Source organism: Hoplias malabaricus, chromosome 15 (assembly GCF_029633855.1).
Source record: "Hoplias malabaricus isolate fHopMal1 chromosome 15, fHopMal1.hap1, whole genome shotgun sequence".
NCBI lineage: Eukaryota > Metazoa > Chordata > Actinopteri > Characiformes > Erythrinidae > Hoplias > Hoplias malabaricus.
In genome coordinates this window covers 29,927,306-29,949,428 of record NC_089814.1, presented here as the reverse complement: position 1 = coordinate 29,949,428, position 22,123 = coordinate 29,927,306, and the positions used below count along the sequence as shown (strand labels likewise).

The 22,123-nt window shown below is 41.1% G+C and overlaps 1 protein-coding gene across 1 annotated transcript in view; it reads left to right on the top strand.

Annotated features, from left to right (window-relative positions):
- Positions 1 to 1,840: 1,840 nt before the first annotated feature.
- The window catches only part of ppp2r2bb (protein phosphatase 2, regulatory subunit B, beta b), a 100,224-nt gene continuing 79,941 nt past the window's right edge, over positions 1,841 to 22,123 (top strand). Inside the window, exon 1 of the mRNA XM_066645464.1 lies at positions 1,841 to 2,148. Within this exon, the coding sequence (XP_066501561.1) occupies positions 2,070 to 2,148 (79 nt within the window). The 5' untranslated portion in view covers positions 1,841 to 2,069. The remainder of the gene's footprint in view (positions 2,149 to 22,123) is intronic.

The following is a 22,123-nucleotide window of genomic DNA, read 5'->3' as shown; positions in this document are numbered from 1 at the left end:
TGGCGCAGCAGGTAGTGTCGCAGTCACACAGCTCCAGGTGCCACTCACTCACACCTGTGTTCCAGCGTCCTGACTGAGATTGTGAGTTTGAATACCGCCTTGGGTCACTGTCTGTGAGTGTGAGTGTAGTGTGTTCTCTCCAAGTCTGTGTGGTATTTTTTTTAGTTTCTTCCCACAGTCCAAACACATGTTGCTTAATGGAGTGACTGTGCGAAAGTGTCCAAAGATGTTGTGTGAGTGATTGGGTGAGTGTGTGAAATAGTCCACAGGTGTGAGTGTGTTCTAGTTATTTTCATTAGTAGGTTATATTCATCCAGTTCAGGGTCGAGGTGGGTCCGGAGCCTACCCAGAATCACTGGGCACAAGGCAGGAACTCACCCTGGAGGGGCCAGTTCTTCACAGACCGACACACACTCACACATTCGAGGCTATAATCAACAGTGTTTATTATTATTTTAAGTTTATTTTTCTTGGCTCATGCAAACAATTAAAGGGCAAGCCCAATCAGTGACCGGGCCACCTATATATTTAGACTGATATTTAGGTTTTTCAAATGTTTTATTTGATTTTTCCAGCAGCTTTACAACCTCTCTGGGGTCTGTGAAAGTTAGCCCTAACATGCCTTTGTCACAAAATCTTAGGCATGTTCGAAATGGGTTTGGTGTGTTCTCCCTGTGTCTGCGTGGGTTTCCTCCAGGTGCTGGGATTTCCTCCCAGAGTCCAAAAACACACGTTGGTTGGTGGACTGGCGACTCAAAAGTGTCTTATAGGTGTGAGTGTGTGAATGAATGTGGGTGTGTTGCCCTGTGAAGGACTAGTGCCCCCTCCAGGGTGTATTCCTGCCTTGCGCCCAATGATTCTGGGTCGGCTCCGGACCCACCGCGACCCTGAACTGGATAAGCAGTTACAGATAATGAATGAATGGATGTTTGAAATGGCCCTCTGCTTAATATTCTCTACATTACACTCTATAGTGAATAAGACAGTGTGCCGTTTGTATAAAAACAGAAAGCAAAATTGTTACTTGTGGTATTGTTACATGAGGTGACCAGAAAAATAAAACTCTTCAATGTAATATTACAGTGTCAATTTAGTTTTCTGACAGTCTTACACTGCTAGACCAACTAGGGATAGTTTGGTGCTTTTTGCCACTTAATTTGGCCAAGAACCATATACTGCAGGAAAAGACAAACAAAAGGACCAATCACAAGTGCATTACGTGTAGAAGGGGGCAGTCTTTATGATTCACGTCGGACCAGTTGTAGAACCAGTACAAAATGATATATTATAGCACATACACATAGAGCCAATCAGAATGCAACTGTCAGAATCCTGATAGTGATGTCCAATTAGTACACTGAAAATATCAGGCCAAGGTTTGAGTTAAGGTTAGTTTCCTGATTGCCTCAGCCACAGACACTTGGCCTACAACTTGACAGAGAGTTCCCTAGAGAGTCTGGTAATGCAAGTCTAGTATCTTGATTATTTTGTAAACTACAATGTGTTATCACCTACATGGCTCTTTACCCACTGAACAAGTCATCATAGCTGTTGTCACAAAAACCGCCCCCTCTGAGACTTGTCAGGGGCCGCCCTAGTGCATGACCCCCAGTCATTGCAAAATCATACTCTCACATTACAAACTAATGTAAGATGGCATCAGACTTTGTTTTCAGCGATTTTTCCAAGTCTTCTGTACGGTTAGCATCAAATGAGATGGAGTTCCAACCATCATTTCCCGCCCTTTCCCCCCCCACCACGCGCTTCCCGCCCTCCCCCTCGACCCGAAGCCCCTCCCCCTCCAGACCCGCACTCTCGCTCGCTCTCGGACGCGCAGGGCTCGGTGGAGATGCTGGCGGCGGCTGAGAGCAGACAGACGGACAGCATGGTGAAGCCCACGTCCCCCGACATTCAGAGCCGCGCGGTCAGGCTCCACGACACCGGCGTGAGCCGCTGAGGACCGCGGAGTCGCGCACACACTCACACACAGACACACACACACACAGACACACACACACACAGGGCTCCGTCCCGGGAGCGTCGCCACGGAGCGCAGACGCTGAAGGAAGATGAAATGCTTCTCCCGATACCTGCCTTACCTCTTCAGACCTCCAAGCACCATCCTCTCCTCCAGCTGCCACACGGAGGGTAAGCGCTGACGGTTTCTATGCGCAGCTGCGTGTTTTTCCTTCTGTGTGTGTGTGCGTGTGCGTGAGATAGAGAGAAGTGCTGGACTGTTCACAGATATAAACAACACACTCCAATGTGACACTGACACAACAGCATCCCCCCCTTTAAAGAACCCTAAACCCAGCCTTTACTGGTACCGAAACCGTCATTTTGTCACCTGAAACTCCAGCAGAAACAAAACACAACATGGACAGGTTCTTCGTCTCCTCTGTGCATCATTAAAGGGCCCATACTGTCCATTTCTCCTGTGCTTTAGTCCACTTCTGACGCCTGTATGATTTGATGTGCCAAATGTTCCAATTGACGTAAGCAAGTCTGTGATTGATCGATAATATTTGCATTGTCCGTTCTTTGAAGCGTGTACTAATGTATATTTAAATGTAATAAAATCAATCAACGTAACGTCAACACAATGGAAATCACAGCATTACTGTTAAAAGTTAAAATGCTAAAAATTCCTTTCATTTTCGGCAGAGTAATAAATGTATAGTTTGCTATGTACGACAGGCTGGTTACAGGACATTATCATTTTTTTAACTTTATTATAATATCTCAGTATATTTTTGATGATTTTTAAATAAGCATCTTTTAATTCGCTGAGTAAAAGTTTCAGGGAGAACTTTAGTGTTGGACACAGAGGTTTTAATGAAGAAAATTAAGAATACGGAATAAGGAGAGGAGTGAATTGTTTTGCACCTTTAACAGTGGCCCATCCGGTATCAAACTTATACTTATGGGGTCAAACATGGCCTAAAGATGAGTGAAAGGGACTTGGGACTGGAAGGTTGCAGGTTGGATTCTTGGATATTCTTGGCTAAGGCGCCACTGAGCAAGGCCCACTACTCCAGGTGTGTGTTCACTACCACCGATGTGTTAAATGCAGGGGTCACGGTGGCACAGCAGGGAGTGTCCTGTGTCCACGTGGGTTTCCTCCGGGTGACTGTGAGGAGTTGGTGTGTTCTCCCTGTGTCTGCGTGGGTTTCCTCCGGGTGACTGTCTGTGAGGAGTTTGGTGTGTTCTCCCTGTGTCCGCGTGGGTTTCCTCCGGGTGACTGTCTGTGAGGGGTTTGGTGTGTTCTCCCTGTGTCCGCGTGGGTTTCTTCCGGGTGACTGTCTGTGAGGAGTGTGGTGTGTTCTCCCTGTGTCTGTGTGGGTTTCCTCCGGGTGACTGTCTTTGAGGAGTGTGGTGTGTTCTCCCTGTGTCTGTGTGGGTTTCCTCAGGGTGACTGTGAGGAGTTGTCTGCGTGGGTTTCCTCCGGGTGACTGCCTGTGAGGAGTTTGGTGTGTTCTCCCTGTGTCCGCGTGGGTTTCCTCCGGGTGATTGTGAGGAGTTGGTGTGCTCTCCCTGTGTCTGCGTGGGTTTCCTCCGGGTGACTGTCTGTGAGGAGTGTGGTGTGTTCTCCCTGTGTCTGCGTGGGTTTCCTCCAGGTGACTGTCTGTGAGGAGTGTGGTGTGTTCTCCCTGTGTCTGTGTGGGTTTCCTCCGGGTGCTCCGGTTTCCTCCCAAAGTCAAAAAACACATGCTGGTAGGTGGATTGGCGACTCAAAAGTGTCCGTAGGTGTGAGTGTGTGTGTTGCCCTGTGAAGGACTGGCGCCCCCTCCTGGGTGTATTCCTGCCTTGCACCCAATGATTCCAGGTAGGCCCTGGACCCACCGTGACCCTGAACAGGATAAGGGTTACAGATAATTAATGAATGAATGAATGTTGCCCAAATTATATTATTTTTTATTATTCTCTGATACGATGACTGCTGTTTACACTCAAGACACATATTTATAAGCTGTTTACATTGTGTAAATAGTGTGTTTCATCTCTGTTAGGCTTGAAACATTAGGAAAATCTCTTACAGCCACTGTGTCAGCCACTGACATTTGAACTGCTCACGTGTAATTGTTTCTGCTCTGGAAAATAAACAGCTGTCACTCATGCTTTAATGTGGAAAGCCAGAGCGGGAGCCGTTTAGTATCTGCTTCCTGTTGCAAGTCAAAGGATACTGGATTGGGTTGAAAGACAGGGCAAGGACCATGCCATAAATTTCAGGGACATGTAGGGGACCGTTTAATGTTCAGACCTAGATGAGGTGTCCCTACAAGGCATTGGACTCCACTCTTAACACCGAAGCTTTAAACCAGGTCTTACAATATGTAGGAGTTATGCAGAGTGGAAGATATGTAAATGAGGTATGGATGTGTGTATGTAATCGATTCACTGTAAAATATCTTGGAAGGTTCGATAAAGCGCGAGACGGTGTTTCGAAAAGCTGTTGTGTTAAGTGTCCTCCAGAGACAAACTGACAGCAGCAAGGACTTGACAGATTGGCAAGGACTCACAGTGAGATTTGATCGACATGTTCCCTCACGCGTTCTCTTGCTCTCTCTCGCTCTGTCTCTCAGCTTGGATGCACCTGTAAAGCCAAATGTGCTGCACACATGTCACTGTGGTGCATTCAATGCAGTGTTGACAAGCTCAGTGATTATATAAGCTCAGGTACAAGCTGCTTCTCCAGGCAGTCTTCATATTTTTTAAAACAGAAGCTGCTTAAAGCAATGTGGATGGTTTAGACTCGCTTTGAACGGCTTCCAGGAATTGCATTGCACTGTAACATGCTGATGTACATATTGTAATTGCATTTACTGTGATGTCATTTACTGTAATTTCTCTGTAATTGCAGCTGAAAGGTTCAGGTTGGTCGAGGTCTGTGGCCTGTCCTTTTTCATACTGACTTGAAAACACTGCAAATGTCATGAGGTGTTTTGGGGTCCCCCCAGTGCACTGCTGAGTAGGTAAATGCTCTAAAAGACTGGGGTGGGATCCATAGGGAAATGACACACTATGACTCTGTTGAGCACGGTTTTATTACATTTTGCAAACTGGGCACCTGACCTTGTGTTCACCTTTGCAGCTCTGGTTTTACCAAGCATACCGTTTATAACCTTTGTAATGATCAGGTTTGGTGAATCTTAATTGACAGGTGTAATGGAGCAGGGATAATAGACTCAGTCCTTTGTAGATATAATTTATGGATGGTATTTATGATGTAAATCACAAAAAAACGTGCATTCTGCATTTAAAGAAATGCGCCAGTAATTTTTTTTTTAAACTGATTTTTAACATTGATTGTTAATATGAACAGATTGTGCAGTTCTTACGTCTAATTTGTTTAAAATACTTTAAATTATCGTATGATTTCTCCTGTGGGCGGCACTGTGGCACAGCAGGTAGTGTCACAGTCACACAGCTCCAGGGATCAAGTCCCGCTCCGGGTGACTGTCTGTGAGGAGTGTGGTGTGTTCTCCCTGTGTCTGCGTGGGTTTCCTCCGGGTGACTGTCTGTGAGGAGTGTGGTGTGTTCTCCCTGTGTCTGCGTGGGTTTCCTCCGGGTGACTATCTGTGAGGAGTGTGGTGTGTTCTCCATGTGTCTGCGTGGGTTTCCTCCAGGTGACTGTCTGTGAGGAGTGTGGTGTGTTCTCCCTGTGTCTGTGTGGGTTTCCTCCGGGTGACTATCTGTGAGGAGTGTGGTGTGTTCTCCATGTGTTTGCGTGGGTTTCCTCCAGGTGACTGTCTGTGAGGAGTGTGGTGTGTTCTCCCTGTGTCTGTGTGGGTTTCCTCCGGGTGACTGTCTGTGAGGAGTGTGGTGTGTTCTCCCTGTGTCTGCGTGGGTTTCCTCCGGGTGACTGTCTGTGAGGAGTGTGATGTGTTCTCCCTGTGTCTGCATGGGTTTCCTCCAGGTGACTGTCTGTGAGGAGTGTGGTGTGTTCTCCCTGTGTCTGTGTGGGTTTCCTCCGGGTAGGTGGATTGGTGACTAAAAAATGTCCCTGAGTGTGAGTGAATGTGTGAGTGTGTGTCGCCCTGTGAAGGGCTGGCACCCCCACCAGGGTGTATTCCTGCCTTGCGCACAATGATTTAGAGTAGGCCTCAGACCCACCATGACCCTGAACTGGATAAGCGGTTACAGACAATGAATGGATGGATTCTCTTTTTAAATTTGAGTCTATTATCTACATTTTCAGGCTCTGAAAAAAAGTTTGCTAACTCACAAGTATCTGAGTGTTCTGTTTACAATTTGGAACTGGATTTAATTCATGCATACACTCACCAGTGTTTAACAGATTGCTCCACACGGGGTGGTAAGATATGGTGGAAGACTAATCATGCATGCAGTTATTGGTCAAAAGCATGGCTGAGCAGTTTCATTTTGAAACTGCAGTGTTCCAAACAGTCTCAAAAGGGGAAATTCAGACAGCCAGGGTTTCTTACATCATATACTTCAAGATCCAATCCCGTCAACTTGGCTTTTCAAGAGGGCTGTGTGGAAAAGGAGTGGAGGCAGGGATGCATTGCTTATTCATAGATCTATGCATACTGAATGAAGGTGAAGGTGTAGAGTTACATCTGTGCTACTTTTGAGGCATTAGGGGATAGATGACGAGTTTTTATGGTTTAATCGATGATCACGGGGTGACTTTAAATATCCAGGCTTCCTGCAACATCCCTAACTCCTAGATTAAAAATAACCCAGCCAATTTTCCATTACTGAATATTAATTCTAGGATGCAATAAGGGGTTAGAGCTCTGGATGCCATGAGGCTCCTCTGTGTAAAAGGGGGCAGTTGCTCCTATTCCAGTATGACTCAGACATGGCTGGAATGGAGTTTTGAAATGACACACAGCTTAGTCAGAATGTTATTTCCTATCAAATATTCTAATCAAATATTAATAGTTCACTTTGATTTTAGTACAGGAAACTACTCTCATGTCATTAACTGTGATGCTAAAGGCAGAATGTAGATTGTGTCTTTACAGATCCAGTCAGGTTAGAAATAGCAGCCAGCATTTTTATTGTGAAGGGGACTTCATGTCCTTGAGTTGAGATGTTTAGAAGTATCCAGAATTTTTATCAAGATCATTAATAAAATTTAGATAAGCCAATTCATATATTGAAGTTATGGCCACTTAAAAGGGACATAAGTGCACAGCAGTGAGGAGCAAGGAGTAGATAATCTGGATTTTAGCTGTTTTCACTCAGTTTTCTTTCTTCTCTATTATTGTTTTCTCCATTTTTACTCAGTGTTCTTATTTCGCTGGGCTGTTTTGTTGTGTCTGTTTTGTTTTGTGACAGCTAGCTGCATGAAAATTACCAGAGAATGAAAGTGCTACAAACTGAAAAACTCAAATTACAAATTAGTTTCTGAGTTCATTCAATTCAAACAGTGAACCTTCTTACAGACAAGTTAGCTACAGACAACTTTAGCTACTTACAAACAACAGTATTTCTTTTCCCTCAAGCTTAAAGGATGCAGAGCGCTTCCGCAGAATCGTCAATTATGTCTTAAAGTACACAGGAAATGGGTTTGTCCCCTTGCATTTAAGAGAGCCACATTTAGGGGGCGCTGTGGGAGCTCACTAATTGGTGATGTCACATTCTATGGCCCCGTCAACACAGATCCACATATTTTAAAAAAATTCTTCCCTCCTTTCTTGAAAATATCTCTTAGACGAATACGGAAACGGTTCCATTATCATGTCCAGTCCTATAGAGGGCCACAGTACCTCTTTAAGAAAGACATCAAAAACTCATGAAGCAAGTGAGGAACATTGAGGTTTAATCCCAAATCAATCCATATTCCCTACGTACTATGCAAGTCATGAAATGACTGAATCTAGACCTAAATAGTGAATTATATATTTCTAATACAAAATTATGTGTTTTTATTCATGTGTGGGAATCTGAATAAAAACACTGTAGTTTAATAAATTATGAAATTCAATATATAGGGAGCTGTTTGGATTTTAGCTAGAGACGGGCACACTGTATGATGTTAGCATATTCCTCATCCACATGAGAACACTACTGACAAGGCTGTTTTAGGAAATCTCTACTTTGGAGAGCGTATTTGGGGAAAAAAAAACTCATTTTCAGTCTCATTGCCATTTATGTGTGGACAGGAGGCCAAAACTTCGAGGGGGGGCGTTAGCCTGTGCTGTGGTGTTAGCCTGTTAGCTCACTTATCTAAGAGTGCAATGCTGCAGAGTGACCAGGTGTCCTCTTTTTTTTTTTTTTTTTTTTTTTTGACATAATATTTCTAAATCACCAAAAATGTCTGGGATTTTGCTACTTTCAGGCTTTCCCGTATTCCATGTCTTGCCATAATCCCTAAACCATTTCTGGAAGTGTGCGATTTGAATACGTTTTGTAGGTGAGCAAAAGAGGCGTGAAAGTGTGCAAGTGTGGCGGAGAACTGAGACATGAAATGGGACACAGTTCGCTCGTTGGTTTCAGTCAAGCTCCTCTCAGTGTGACAGTGCTTTATTAGAGCCTCGATCAGAAATGTGTTGAAAGATGTCTTCATGTTTGGAAACGTTTCTGTGATACAGGAGCCTTTCTTTCCTCTGCTTTATTTAACGTCAACTTATCCGTCCCTATAAGGGCATGAATACACGGACAAATCTGACCGTTGACGAGTTCATATGCGCAGGTGAAATCTCCGTCAGAACACCAGCGAAAATGGAAACTTGCTGTGAATCATTGTACACAAAGCACTCTTTTATTAGCCAGACCTTTAAATTAAATGTAAGTTAATATATGTCTGGATCATAGCGATGCCCTGTTCATTTATCAAGTATTACTAGTTGAATAAATGTGGCGCTCCCATTTAGTTACGTTTTAAAAAAAACGTTAAAATGTTTTCAGTTTCTGAGGTAAACGATCACTTATATATTATTTCAACACTGTGCTTCAGGTTTGTAATTTGGTATGAACAGAAAATAATAGACTTTCCACGATCATACACTGAGTAACAGGCAGTTTTTTTGTTGTTATTTTTTTTAAATAGTTCATTTGTTAATATTGTTTAGGACCAACCCAGTAAATATTTAGCCGTTGATTCAACGTTGAAATAACGTAATGACTGCCGTCTAATCAACGTTCTCTTAAGGTTGAAAATTAAAGTTGAAAAGACGTCCAAACACAGACATTGAAAAGACGACTCTTATAAATACTGACGTTATTAATTGGTCCCGAAATAACGTACTTGTATAAAACGCGTTTTGGACGTCCACTGACGTTATCGATTGGTCACCACTTAACTAACTTATTAAGATGGATTTTGGACGTCCATTGACGTTTAAAATATGTCCCTGACGGACAGACTACTTTTAGACCTATTTTGAACGTCCAGGGACGTTCCTTGTTTACTGGGAAATGTTAAATGGAAAGGAATCTGGCCACAAAGGCATTTGTTAGTTGTCTTATTAAAGAGTATCTTGTCACCTTTTTAATACCCCAGCCTACACCCTGGACCCAAACATGGTCACCTTACCTTATGTCACTTATTTTTTAACTTTTCTGTAATTGTCTCAGACATGCGTTTTGACTGGTTGTGAGAGCCATCGGGCTTTTGAGATGGTACAACTATGAAAAAAGTGGATACCTCCCATCCATAAGAGGCTCAAAACAAGTGTTTTTTTTTTCATAATATTCAAGTTTGGGTTAAGCAGGTGCAGCCTTTTTCTTAAGATACTTTTTATATAAAGTTAAATCCCTTTCATTTTTTCTAAATTCTACACTAATGTCTAGAGACTACACTGGAAACGTTGCTCCTCCTTCCGCTTTTCCAGCCTGCCTCGGTTGAGTGCTAAGGATAATAATGGACACAGATACCCCTCTAGGTCCTCAACATCAATAACATCTGAGCCTTTGCCAAGAGAAGGAGAAGGCCTCTGCCAGCCAGCCAGCCGGGTCCAATATCCACCCCCCACATCCCAACCCCCAACCCTGACTTCAACCCCTGAATGGTCAGCGTATTAAAGTTGTAATTCAATGGAACGCTTCCAGCTAAATGTGTTTTGTCTTGCTACCTTCTGCACCCTCAGTTTATCTGCTTTAAATTATTGTTGTTTTTTTATCTTTCGGGAAAAAGCAGAAATAACCAAGCACTTGTTTTATGGTCGGAATCCCTGCCTCTCAGCATTCTGGAAAATGTGGGGGTTGTTTTCTCATTGCTGACTGGTTTAGATGTTTGTTTCTCTAGTGCTGTTGCTCTCTCTGCCCATGTCTGCTGCTCAGGCGTGATCGATCGGCTCTTAAAAGGCTCAGGCTGCCCTGCCGGCTTTACTTTTGTTTTGACGCCAGCCTGGTGTCTGGGTGCTAGCCTTCATGAGCCGCCGAGACTGTGGAGAACAGGGTGGTCTGGCTTTTCCTTGAGCACACAGAGAAAGAAAGAGAGAGCACAGGAGTGGCTGCAGGAACCTAATAGATATATGAAAGCAATGCAATCAGACCGGTGTCAGCCATTGATCTCTCTGCCAGAGGGATATTATGGGGGAGAGTGAGGGAGAGTGAAGGGCAGGGGAGTAGACCAGTGCTTGCTTTCTGATGGGTTCAGGTGGATAAGCTTGTACAGGGCAGCATGAAAAAAGAAGCAAGCTGTCCATCAAAAAAAATCCCAGGAGTGCAGAGAGAGAAAGGATAGAGGACAAGGTCGAGGTTATGAAAAGATACCAATAGTCCAGTGTTTTTAAAGCAACACTAGGTCATATTTCTGCCTTAAAGTTACAGCTTTAATGGTGGAGAATCAAGCCTCAATTGTTGCTAATACACTCAAAATGGCAGAAAGTGCATTATGTAACTTTAGGATCAAGAAGGAAGGTAGGAAGGATCAGTCAAATTGCATACTCCCAAACATGGGATGGATGATGATATCTGAATCATATCTGCTTTTAAAATGATTGTGATTGGAAAGATCCATATATTTGGCCATTGTTTCACACCGATATTTGATGACAAAGACTGTTGTGTGAGTCTTAACTGTATAAAGGCTGCCTCTGAAGATCGTGTTTGTGTGTGTGGTGTGTTAATGGGTTGGGAGTGTGGCGAGGTGAGGGGGATTGGGTTAATGAAAAAGGATAGGACAGGTCATTCATTCTTCCGGATACTCTTGAGCTATGTCAGCAACAGTGGGAACTTGGGGCTAAGAATGGATCGAGAAGCCAAAAGGTTAGAGAGAGAAATTGAGATACAAAGAGATAAGCGATAAGGGAACAAGAGAGATGGAAAAATAGAGAAAAACAGGAAAAAAGGGTCAAGGATCAATAGTTTTATCTAGTCCGAGTGATGTAGTGTTTTACTGTGATCCAATGCCCTGATCAAGGTTAGTCAGTTCGTTCAAATAATCCATAGCAACTTAAAGGGGACATATTTTAGTGGAGAGGGGGGGGGTGGTGTTCATTAGCACCATGCATTAGCACCATGACACCATCACAGGGGGTGCTCTGACATTGTCAAAATACAATTGCTAATGTTCAATAAAATTAAAATAAACATTTGTAGGCCTGTCATAATAATTACGTTATTGATTTAGTACCTCGATAATCTTTGTTGACCTGAAGATTGCGTTTACTGGCATGTTTGTTTACATTAAAATCAACGTCACCTACATTTTGTTTTCTCTGGTATCTCTCTATTATGAAGACCATCATGTTTATTTGTACTACCACATTTAATCACATTAATCATATTTAATTATTCCAGTTCCAATGTCTGAAGATTCTTTATATACATAAAATGAGCATGAAATGAGCTTAAATGACTTTCATATCGCAGTTATTTCTTATTGTTTGTAAAAATGGCTGTTGTATTCATTTTATAACGTATACATTTCAAACATCTGGCAAGGTTATTAAACTATAACAGTAAATGCTATTAAACCAACTAATATCTGTTTATAGAAATGTATATTATGTAAACCATTCTCTATAGTTTATATAATCACAAGATCATTTTAAGCTATACAGCTTTTATTTATCTATTATCTAATCTTCTGCTGCGTTGTTGTCATAAAAAATGTATTGGCTGATAAATAACCATATGGAAACGGTTATTTAATGGTCTAATGGTCTAATGCTGGGATCACACTACACGAATTTAGCCCAATTTTGACATGATTTTGTCGCGTCTGACTTTGAGGACAACATCAGAACGGTATATGAGCACTGGGGACCATACTGAGTCCATACTGTCCTTTTCACAACACCCTGGAACGTGTTTCTTTTATTTTTTTGACACAAAATCTCTGGCAACGCACACAGTGCTACTTTAGCCATGATTGGCAGTTTCTTGACCTGCTTCCCCAATGACATTTGAACTCACACAGTGATGTGTACGAATTGTCTGTGTCAAAGGTGTAGTGTTGCCAGTCTCTCGACCAAGACACGGCACAAATCTATAGCACTACCCTGACATAGTGAATGTCATGAAAGACAAAAAAATTGTGTAGTTTGATCCCGGCATATCACATCATAGTGGAACCTCTACTAACGAACGCCTATGCTAATGAACTTTCCAAGATACGAACCAGGCATTTGAATATTTTTTGCCTCCACCAACGAACCATGATTCTATAAAAGGACCTGAGCCTCCGCCGAGCCGGCGGCTGGAAATGGCTACTGACCCCAATAGGCGAGTCTCCCAGCGCCCAGACTGGAGTGAGCTTTTAAGATTAGCAAAATGTAGCTTTAGCAATTTAGCATTAAAATAAATAGCAGACATCAAAATTCATGCTAAGTTAAACCGTATCTACGCTTCGTCTCCCCACATTCACCGCCTACTCTCCGTTATTCCACCCACCCCCCACCTCCCGTCATACAGCCAGTGCCTGTGTTACTCCTCCAGCCAGTCGTCACGTCTTCAAGGTAACGATGTGTAACCACTTCAAACTTTATTTCTTTTTTATTTTTAGTAACGCTACATGTATTTTTTTACTAATTTGAGAGTGTTGTAAACATATATCAGTGCAAAAAGGGTGACTTTCGGGGTGGGGGCTGAAACACATTAATTGCTTTTCCATTATTTTAAATGGGGAAAATTGACTCGAGAAACATTCTTTTCCACTTACGAACCGGGTCACGGAATGGATCAAGTTCGTAAGTAGAGGTTCCACTGTACTTTATATTTACAACATAGATCTGCCTGAAGCAGTACATTGTTCGGTTACTGATTGTTGTGTTGCAACATCTATTGATTACAGTCTTGGTCAGTTCCTACCTTGACCCTTCATGCACCTCTATCTGCACTAAATATTCTATTGATTCTAACAGGATAATGTCAGAAAAAATTATGTGAACAACAAGAATAAATCAAGAATGAAGAGTAAGAAGAAGACATTAATCACACAGAAGAACCAAAGGCACAAGAAATGTGATTATTGGTTAACAAACCACAAACACTGCCAATACTCTCTTTTTTTCAGTTTCGTCTCAGTCAAACATGGCAAATATCCATCATTTTACCCATTTTTTTTTACCCTGACATCTCATCTAATTTTCCTCTCCCAGCATAGTTTCAGAAGCTCAGGTTATTTTTGCAGAACATTCCAGAGCATTAAAGCAATAAAACACAGACGCTTGTGTGTGAGGGAATTCTGGGACTGTGCTGTGTGTATGTATGTGTGTTGATCAGAGAATGTTTCTGGTTAAGCTAGTGTTTGACAGCCTCTCCTCTGCTCGCTGTACCGAGGCGGAGAAGTCTCAGCTGGGGAACTTTCACAGTCGTGGAAATGCAGCTGGCGACGACTTATGACATACACACTTGTTGTCAGTCAAATCCCTCTTGTGTTATTAAGTCGCAGCGGTAAAGAAGAAGCCTTGTGAGTTGTTGTGTGTATCACAATGCTTACTAACCAGTTTATGAGCCTAGAAGACACTAACGTGCCTTGCTGAGATATAAAAAACAGCCTCATCATGTTGTGCAGCATCAGCTGATCAGTGGATGAACTTACATATTCACATTGATATGGACTTTGATTAGACGAAGGTCAATAGCAGTTTGATTGGATTTTGTCCTGGGGTTCACAGCAACAAATGAAACCACATAGTTCCCAGGTATTGATTTTTTTGAATGAAACACAATACATTGTGGCAAGTGGATGGAGGAAGCATGGTGAACAACCTCATTAGGCACAATGATTTCATGTCCTTGGGCCACAGTTTAAATCACACACTTGTATATCATAGTTTTTTATGTTTACCGCTGCAAACCAGTTTTCTGGAAAAGTTGGTACATTTTGAAAAAGCATTAGAAATAATAATCATTCATTTGTTTACTGTAACCCATTTTCCTGTTCAGGGTTGTAGTGGGTAGCTTTGGGCTGATAAAAGATATTATCGAATATATGATCATTTCAGCCAGGGAGAACACACCACACTCCTCACAGACAGTCACCCGGAGGAAACCCATGCAGACACAGGGAGAACACACCAAACTCCTCACAGACAGTCACCCGGAGGAAACCCACGCAGACACCGGGAGAACACACCACACTCCTCACAGACAGTCACCCGGAGGAAACCCACGCAGACACAGGGAGAACACACCACACTCCTCACAGACAGTCAGGGAGAACACACCACGCTCCTCACAGACAGTCACCCGGAGGAAACCCACGCAGACACCGGGAGAACACACCACACTCCTCACAGACAGTCACCCGGAGGAAACCCACGCAGACACCGGGAGAACACACCACACTCCTCACAGACAGTCACCTGGAGCGGGAATTGAACCCACAAGCTCCAGGTCCCTGGAGCTATGTGACTGCGACACTACCTGCTGCATCACCGTGCCGCAAATACACTAGCTCACGGATCAGAAAAATTGGTTCCCAGCTGGAAACAAAGAAAAGTAGGTTCTTCAGTGCGAACCGTGGCTGAATAATAGGAAATAATAATAATAAGGAACACACTCAGTTTGTGTGTGTTGCTGGGGCTGTGTTTGGCCTGACACCATGCGCAATGGCCAGAGCCTTAGCTCGGGGTTGGTTTGTTCACCAGCTTAGCAGGGGCGGCTCGGAACTCAGCAACATTTACACACATATTATATCTCACATAGAGAGGAGGACTGCTGAATTTGTCTTATTTTGCATGAGTGTATGTCTTTGTAGTGGGGAGTCATATTGTTGTGTTAGTGTGTTTATAAAACTCTATACAGCTGCACACAGTCAAAAATAGACCCAAAGCATATCCTAGCTCTTCAGTTGAACGCACCTTACTTTACTTATTTACTTGCATTTGTATTCACATTGCACTTTCTTATTTGTATCTAAATTTTAGGTAAGGTTCTATTTATTTACTTAACCTTTCCTGTGCCAGTTTTAGATTTAGAACTTTTATTTGAGCATTAGGTCGATTTTTGGCTGGAAATGATATGAACAAGTGCCATTATATGGTAGGATATTGTACTAGACCTATTCATCTTCCGTTTTAATATTCTATTTTTATTTTACATATTTACTAAAAGTGCCATGTTCAAGTTTATTCATATATTTTCTCAGTAATCAGTGGCAAAGCCTGTGTTTGCCATTACAGCACTCAAATAGATCTGTTATTGTTTTTATTATGATCTCTCTTATATGTTATTATTATCAAATAGTTATTATATATAAATATAAGTTTTTATGTGCACGTCTTTGAGAACAGGAATCCTTCTTGGTCAGTGTTCTAGCCTTGTGTACTCTGGAACATCTGCCTTGAGATGGTAGTAGGATTGTTCAAATTCATCAGGATTTTTTAAAGTGTAGAACGTTATTTTTTTTTCTACCCACTGGCTCTTTAAAACCATATAGCCTTTAAATCTTTGGTTGTAATTGGCTTGCCATTGAATCATAACTGACTGGAGAAACGCTGCATCAGCATTTCTGAGTTTATAGTGGATTAGAGGACTCTACAGCTTGGTAGAAAGTAGCAGGCCAGTTTCAAATGGTATAGAATCTTGTATGTTCTGTGACAAAAAAAAAGTAGTGTAGTTTATCTTAAGCCTAAGTTCTTGTTTGTAATTTCAATCCTGAAGAAACTTATTCAAATTATTCAAAATTTGGCATTGGTGTGAATAAAATTTAGGTTTAACTGTAGGTATACTTGTTAGCCATAATATTAAAACAAGCTCCCTGTTTCTAGAATCATTGTTCAATCTGATCCACTTACCATATACAGTCATGTCAAAAAGCTAATAATGATAATCTTTGTCTTCTTGAACATATAAACATTTGAGCTTCATTTGTACAGTACTGAGAGATGGAGCTTATATAACTAAAAAAATAAAACTGTATAAAGATAAGTTGTAAAATGTAATGAACAAAAATGTACATTTCATTTGAGGACACCCTAAGCCTTATTTTCCTTTTGGATGAAATAAACTCAATTAGATGTTTCCTGTAACCATCTACCAGTCTCCGACACTGACTGGGAGGTGGTTTTTCCCATTCCTCCATGCAGAGTTCTTTCAGCTGTGTGATATTTGAGGGGTTTCTTGATTTCAAAATCATCCCACAGCATCTCAGTAGGATTAATATCCGGGCTCTGATTTGGCCGTTCCAGAGCTCTCCATTTCTTACTTTTGAGCCATTCCTTGTGAATTTACTGGAATGTTTTGGCTCATGGTCAGCTTCAGTTTTTGGACAGATAGTCTCACATTTTCCTCAAGCACCCTCTGATACAGTGACATACCATGACATTCCCACCTCCCTGCTTCATGGTTGGTGCTGGTCGTCTTCTGTTACTGTGCCCAAATAATTCAGTTTGGATTCAGCACATTGTTCCAGAAGTCCTGGTCTTTGTCTATGTGCTTTCTGGCAAAGTTTAGTCTTGGCCTGATGTCTTTTTGACAGCAAGGGTTTCCTCCTTGTGCAGTGGTTTTCTATTTTAGGATTGTGGGAGACTACTTTACGCATCTTGCGGTCTGCTCTTGGACTGACCTTGTTAGGGATGGCCTAACCTAGCCATGTTCGGAGATGGAATAAATGTTCTCCACTTAGAAATCAGCCATTCTACTGTCCGGAAAATAATTTACAGTTGTTTTGAGATCTTTTTACATCCATTCCCAGACTCACATACATCTATAACCTTCTTTCTGACGGCCTCAGAGATCTCTTTAGATTTTGGCATGGTGAGACCACTCACTTCAGCAACCAGGTTTAAATAAGACAGCCTCTTCCAATGTCCTCTTTAATGATGGCCTAATCATTTGCAGCTGAGGTGGTGCGTCTGATTCTAAATATAAACATTTTAACCAGTAATAAAATGTCCTAACTTTTTCCTCACGAGAAATGTACAATTTTGTTCATTACATTTTACAGCTTGTGTTTATCAGTAATTTCTTCAGTTTTACTTGTTTAGTTACATAACCTCCATCTCTCAATGCTGTTCAAATGAAGATCGTATGTCCATATGTTTAAAAATGTTCAAAAAGACAGAGGATTTCATGGGGTGTCCCAAATTCTTCACCTGACTGTAGCTGCTTGGTGCTTCAAAATTGTTTGCACAGACAGAGGACAGTCAACATACATCACAGACAAGGCTGGTGTTACTTATCTATTTTCCTTTCCAACATAATGTCGAACTTATCCACACTTTTTGTAATGACAAACATTTTGTTCCACCTAACATGTGTCCGTTAACGAGTCCTTGATTCTCGCTCTAGCTTTTGAAACGTTTTGAAGCAACTGTTATTCCACTTTATCCATTTAAATCACACAAACCAATTGTATTATTCAACCAATTATTCACAGTTTTTGTATTCAAGCACTTAGTTCTGAGTCTGATTTAGAGTCTTGTTTTGTTCTCTAGATTCTTATTGAACTCATTTCCACCTTAAACAGCTATGCGAAGCTAAAGCTAGTGCTAGGATTAATAAACAAATCTTGTTTTGAAACACTTATTTCCCATTTTATCCATTTAAAACCCACGACCAAGTGTACATCATGTCACTAAAACATATACCTACTAGTGAAATGCTTTTATTTGCTGTGTACTACCAAGCTTCATTTCTCATGTTCCACCTTAAATAGGCGAATATGCTTTTCACACAATTCTTACACCTTAATTTGTTTAAAACACACACACCACGGAGAAACACACATGAATCTGCATCCATTTCTTTAAAACAAACAAACAATGGTATTTACACTTTTCAATCATGTTGTTATTCACCTGTTTCGTATATAAAACACAGTCCTGACACCTTTCAAATGTCGTTATGCCTCACTTTCTTTAAATAAAACACACAACCAATGGCATTTACTCCTTTTAATCTATTTTTAGGCACCTGTACTTCTAAATTTTTTTCGGAAATGTTATGCTGTTACCTGCTCAGGACAAAATTAGCCACCTCTGTTCGTGGAGATTCCCACATTTGGGAAACTCTCAAGGGTCAGCACTCCTTGAGTGCCATTTCAGAGTCTCCCCCTGGCTGAACCTCCTTCTTCATCATGGTCTCTGCCAGAAACAGGTTTAATACCAACTTACTGTTGCACTTGAACAGTTGATAGCTAACATCATTAACATTTTCACTTTGTCTGTTATCTCTTTCAACTGCATGAAGAAGCTAAAATAGGGGTGGCTAAGCCAAGGCTCGCAAGTGTGACTCTTCTATTCAAAAATAAAATATATAGCCATTGGTTGTGTGTACAAGGAAATAAAACAGAAAAATTCTCTGTCTGATTTGAGGCTGTGGTCAGGGCGACTCAGTTTGGGTTCACTTTCAACTTTTCCCACTGTTCTCCATGTTTTGTTTCTCAGGACAGTGCTAAACCCACACTCATTTTACACACTGCAAAAAATAACACTGCCGAACCTGCCACTATGTCTCATGATTCTGAGGAAGAACGAGGGTTTACTTTTAGGAGTGTGAAGAGATTGTGGTTTAAAATGGCATGTTTCGACACCTTATCTCTCCTTCTTTCTGACATTCCTGCAACCTGGGACAGATGTTGTTCTGAAATATCCATCATTATTTTCAGAGTCTGCTTCCAAAACCGTCCTGGTGAGCAGCATCTCTGTTGAAAGAGAAAGCTGGAATATAACCAAAGTAAACAGACACTGTGAAGAAGAAGAGTCGGCTTCCAAAGTTTCGATTCTTCGAGTGTCTGGAATTGAAAGTCTTGGGAGTCGTCTTGGCTTATGATAGTCATAAGAAGTTGCAGTTGGTTATGGTAAGAAGGCTCCTAATACGTGCTGTGACTGCACACGGTAATGGTATCTGATGGTGTTTATTGTTGTTTGTGTAGTTGTAGTTTGTTTATGAGTGTGTTTTAATACTTACTTGTGTATTAAACAGTAGGTTTTTGTGTTTTCTTCTTGCCCACTCTCCTCATACAGTGTATCACTTTGTGTAACATAGCTGTAGTACATATATATACAGATATCATGATGTCTCCTCAACAAAGATTGGCCTGTGATGCTACTACCAGACATCCTGTTTTTTGCCTTGAAAGCTCAGCATTACCATAATTCTCCCTCATTTTAATCAGCGGATAGTTGACTTTCTTTGATGTGGCCCATGTTCATTGTGTCTCATCTGAGAGAGGCTGTTGGTCATTAGAGAATACTCTGAAATACCCTTGTTGTATATGTAAGGTCTCAGGGGACTAGTTCAAGAAAATAGCCCCGGTCTGGCATCTGCATCTGGCCAATCAAGGACCGCAGACTCTTTGGTAAGCTCCTCCTTTCCAGCTGAGCCCACTGCCTCTTGGGATTGCACCATCACTGATCTAGAGCGCAAACATAAGGGACCCTAGTGGATCCCTAAGGAATCAGTGGGCTCCTTTGTGTCTGAGAAATGAATACATTCTCTTAATGAACAAACAGAAGCTAGAGGCCAGACAGATCGAAAGGTTTTCAGATCTACTGTGTTTGCTAAAGTCCAGAATGTCTTTTTTTTCATTAGATTGATTTTACAATGTGAACTAACCGTAGTTAAAAAGGCACCAAGTTATACACAGGGGTTTTTTGTATAATTAGGAGTATTTTCCAGATGTTTTTAAACTCTGTTACTTCCACACTGCCTTCAGTGAAGTCAAAACACAGGCTGCAATTTTAAATTAATTAATCAGACCTCTGATTATGCCTACATATTTATTTATTTTTGTAATATATAATAGAATAATTTTAAGATCATTCATTCGTTTGTTGTCTGTAAGTGCTTATCCAGTTCAGGGTCTGGAGCCTACCCATGCACACTCACACCTATGGACACCTTTTTTGAGTCGCCAATCCACCTTCCAACGTGTTTTGTTTTTGGCCCTGGGAGGAAACCCACACGGACACAGGGAGAACACATCAAAATCCTCACAGTCAGTCACCTGGAGCAGTGCTCGATACCACAACCCCAGCCCCAGAACCCAGCGACTCTACCTGCTGCACCACAGTACTGCCCAATTTAAGATCATAACAATGGTCTTAACAATATTTATATAGTAACAATTATCTATTAAAAATTACATCACAATAATAAAGTATTTTTGTATGTTTGGGAGGGAGCTAAATGTGTAGTTTCTTGTGTTTGAAAAACTGGATAAAGGAAACCATTATTTTTACTTAATTATAAAATTTCAGTGTAGTGTTGATTATTTTTTTATTAGAATTTCTTAATTTTCTAAGTAAAAGTTGTTAGTAAGCACTTTAGCGTTACACAGTAACTTTAATGGAGAAAATTAATGGCCCTGCAGTGCAGCTTGTGGCTCAAAAACACCTCCAGGTACCAGCTTCAGCAACATTTTAAGAGATAAATGGGATTAAGTGAGGTAGAAGACCAAACACGAGCTGTGTGTGTGTGTGTGTGTGTGTGTGTGTGTGTGTGTATTGTTCCAAAAACACCAAAATTGAAGCTTGTTCCAGTCTGATTTCTGATACAATGAGAATCAGAATACAGTGATTACTATCTTAATCTCATGTGATATTCACAACTTTACGTAAGACAGACAGAAAAAAAACTGCATATTTTATTGTTCATTTAGGTCTGTTTTTGTTTAAATGTTATTTAAAGGTTTACGATTGTTCTACATTTTTTAAGGTGGAATGGTATATTTGAGGAGAAAAACAACAAAACGACGAAAAAATGTGTGGCTGAAGTTTAATTTCACTGTAAACTTTTATTCACTGTTTGAATTACCACAGAAACAAGTTGTTTACTTTTGCTCTGTGTTTACTTTCATACAGTTAGCACAGTCTCCTGAATAGGATCCTACGTAAAAAATAAGTCAATATTACCCACACATGGAGCAGGAATAAAGCAGTATTCTCATCTCTTTTCATGATTTATAGGGTTTGGAAAGATCTTTGCTATGAGCAAGAGCAGAGGGAGCAAGCCTAGCATATCAGACTGAGCCACTTTGTTTTTGTTTTTTTTCTCTTTACTGACACTAGGGCTTCTTAAACACATTAGGAGCTTCTTAAACCCTGGTTTCCAGCATACAAACAGACAGGAGAGCTAGCAGATGTTGAGGAAACATTTTCTGAATTTTATTAAAAAAGTTTTTTTGATTATAATTTTTTCATTAAATGGGTAATGCATAGTGATGCAAATTTTTGTAGTCGGTATTAAGAGTGCTGAAATTATTTAAATGTGTGTATAAGTACTTGGTAACCTTTTAGCACATTTCAAAAATACTACGATAATACTGATAACCGTGATAACTTTGGCCATGATTATCGTGTCTATATATGTCTAGTGATACCCTGTGACGGTGCCCTGTCCAGGGAGTTTTCTTGCACCCAGTGATTATGAGTAGTCTCCGGACACAGTTGATCAAACACACCTACAAACCTTTTCAGGATGAAGCAGTCACAGAAAATGACTATAAATGACTCATTTTGTCAAACTATGTGAATGCTTGTGAGCTGGATACAAACCAAAATCTTGGTGGGATTATCTGCAATTGTATCGTTTTTGGTTACGTCAAATGTTATTGTAATTATTACATTTCTATTTCCACTATATTGCAACATTTCTAGCCATAAGCGCAGGCCTCATGTCGGTCAATACTGCTTAGTGACTGGTCTGTGAAAAGTCCTTAGAGTTAATGAAGGTCTGTAAGCATAGCCTTCGGCTCCAACAGGAAGTGGCCAGCTAAGGCTGTTTAATTAAAGATGGCTTTCCCCTCAGGTGA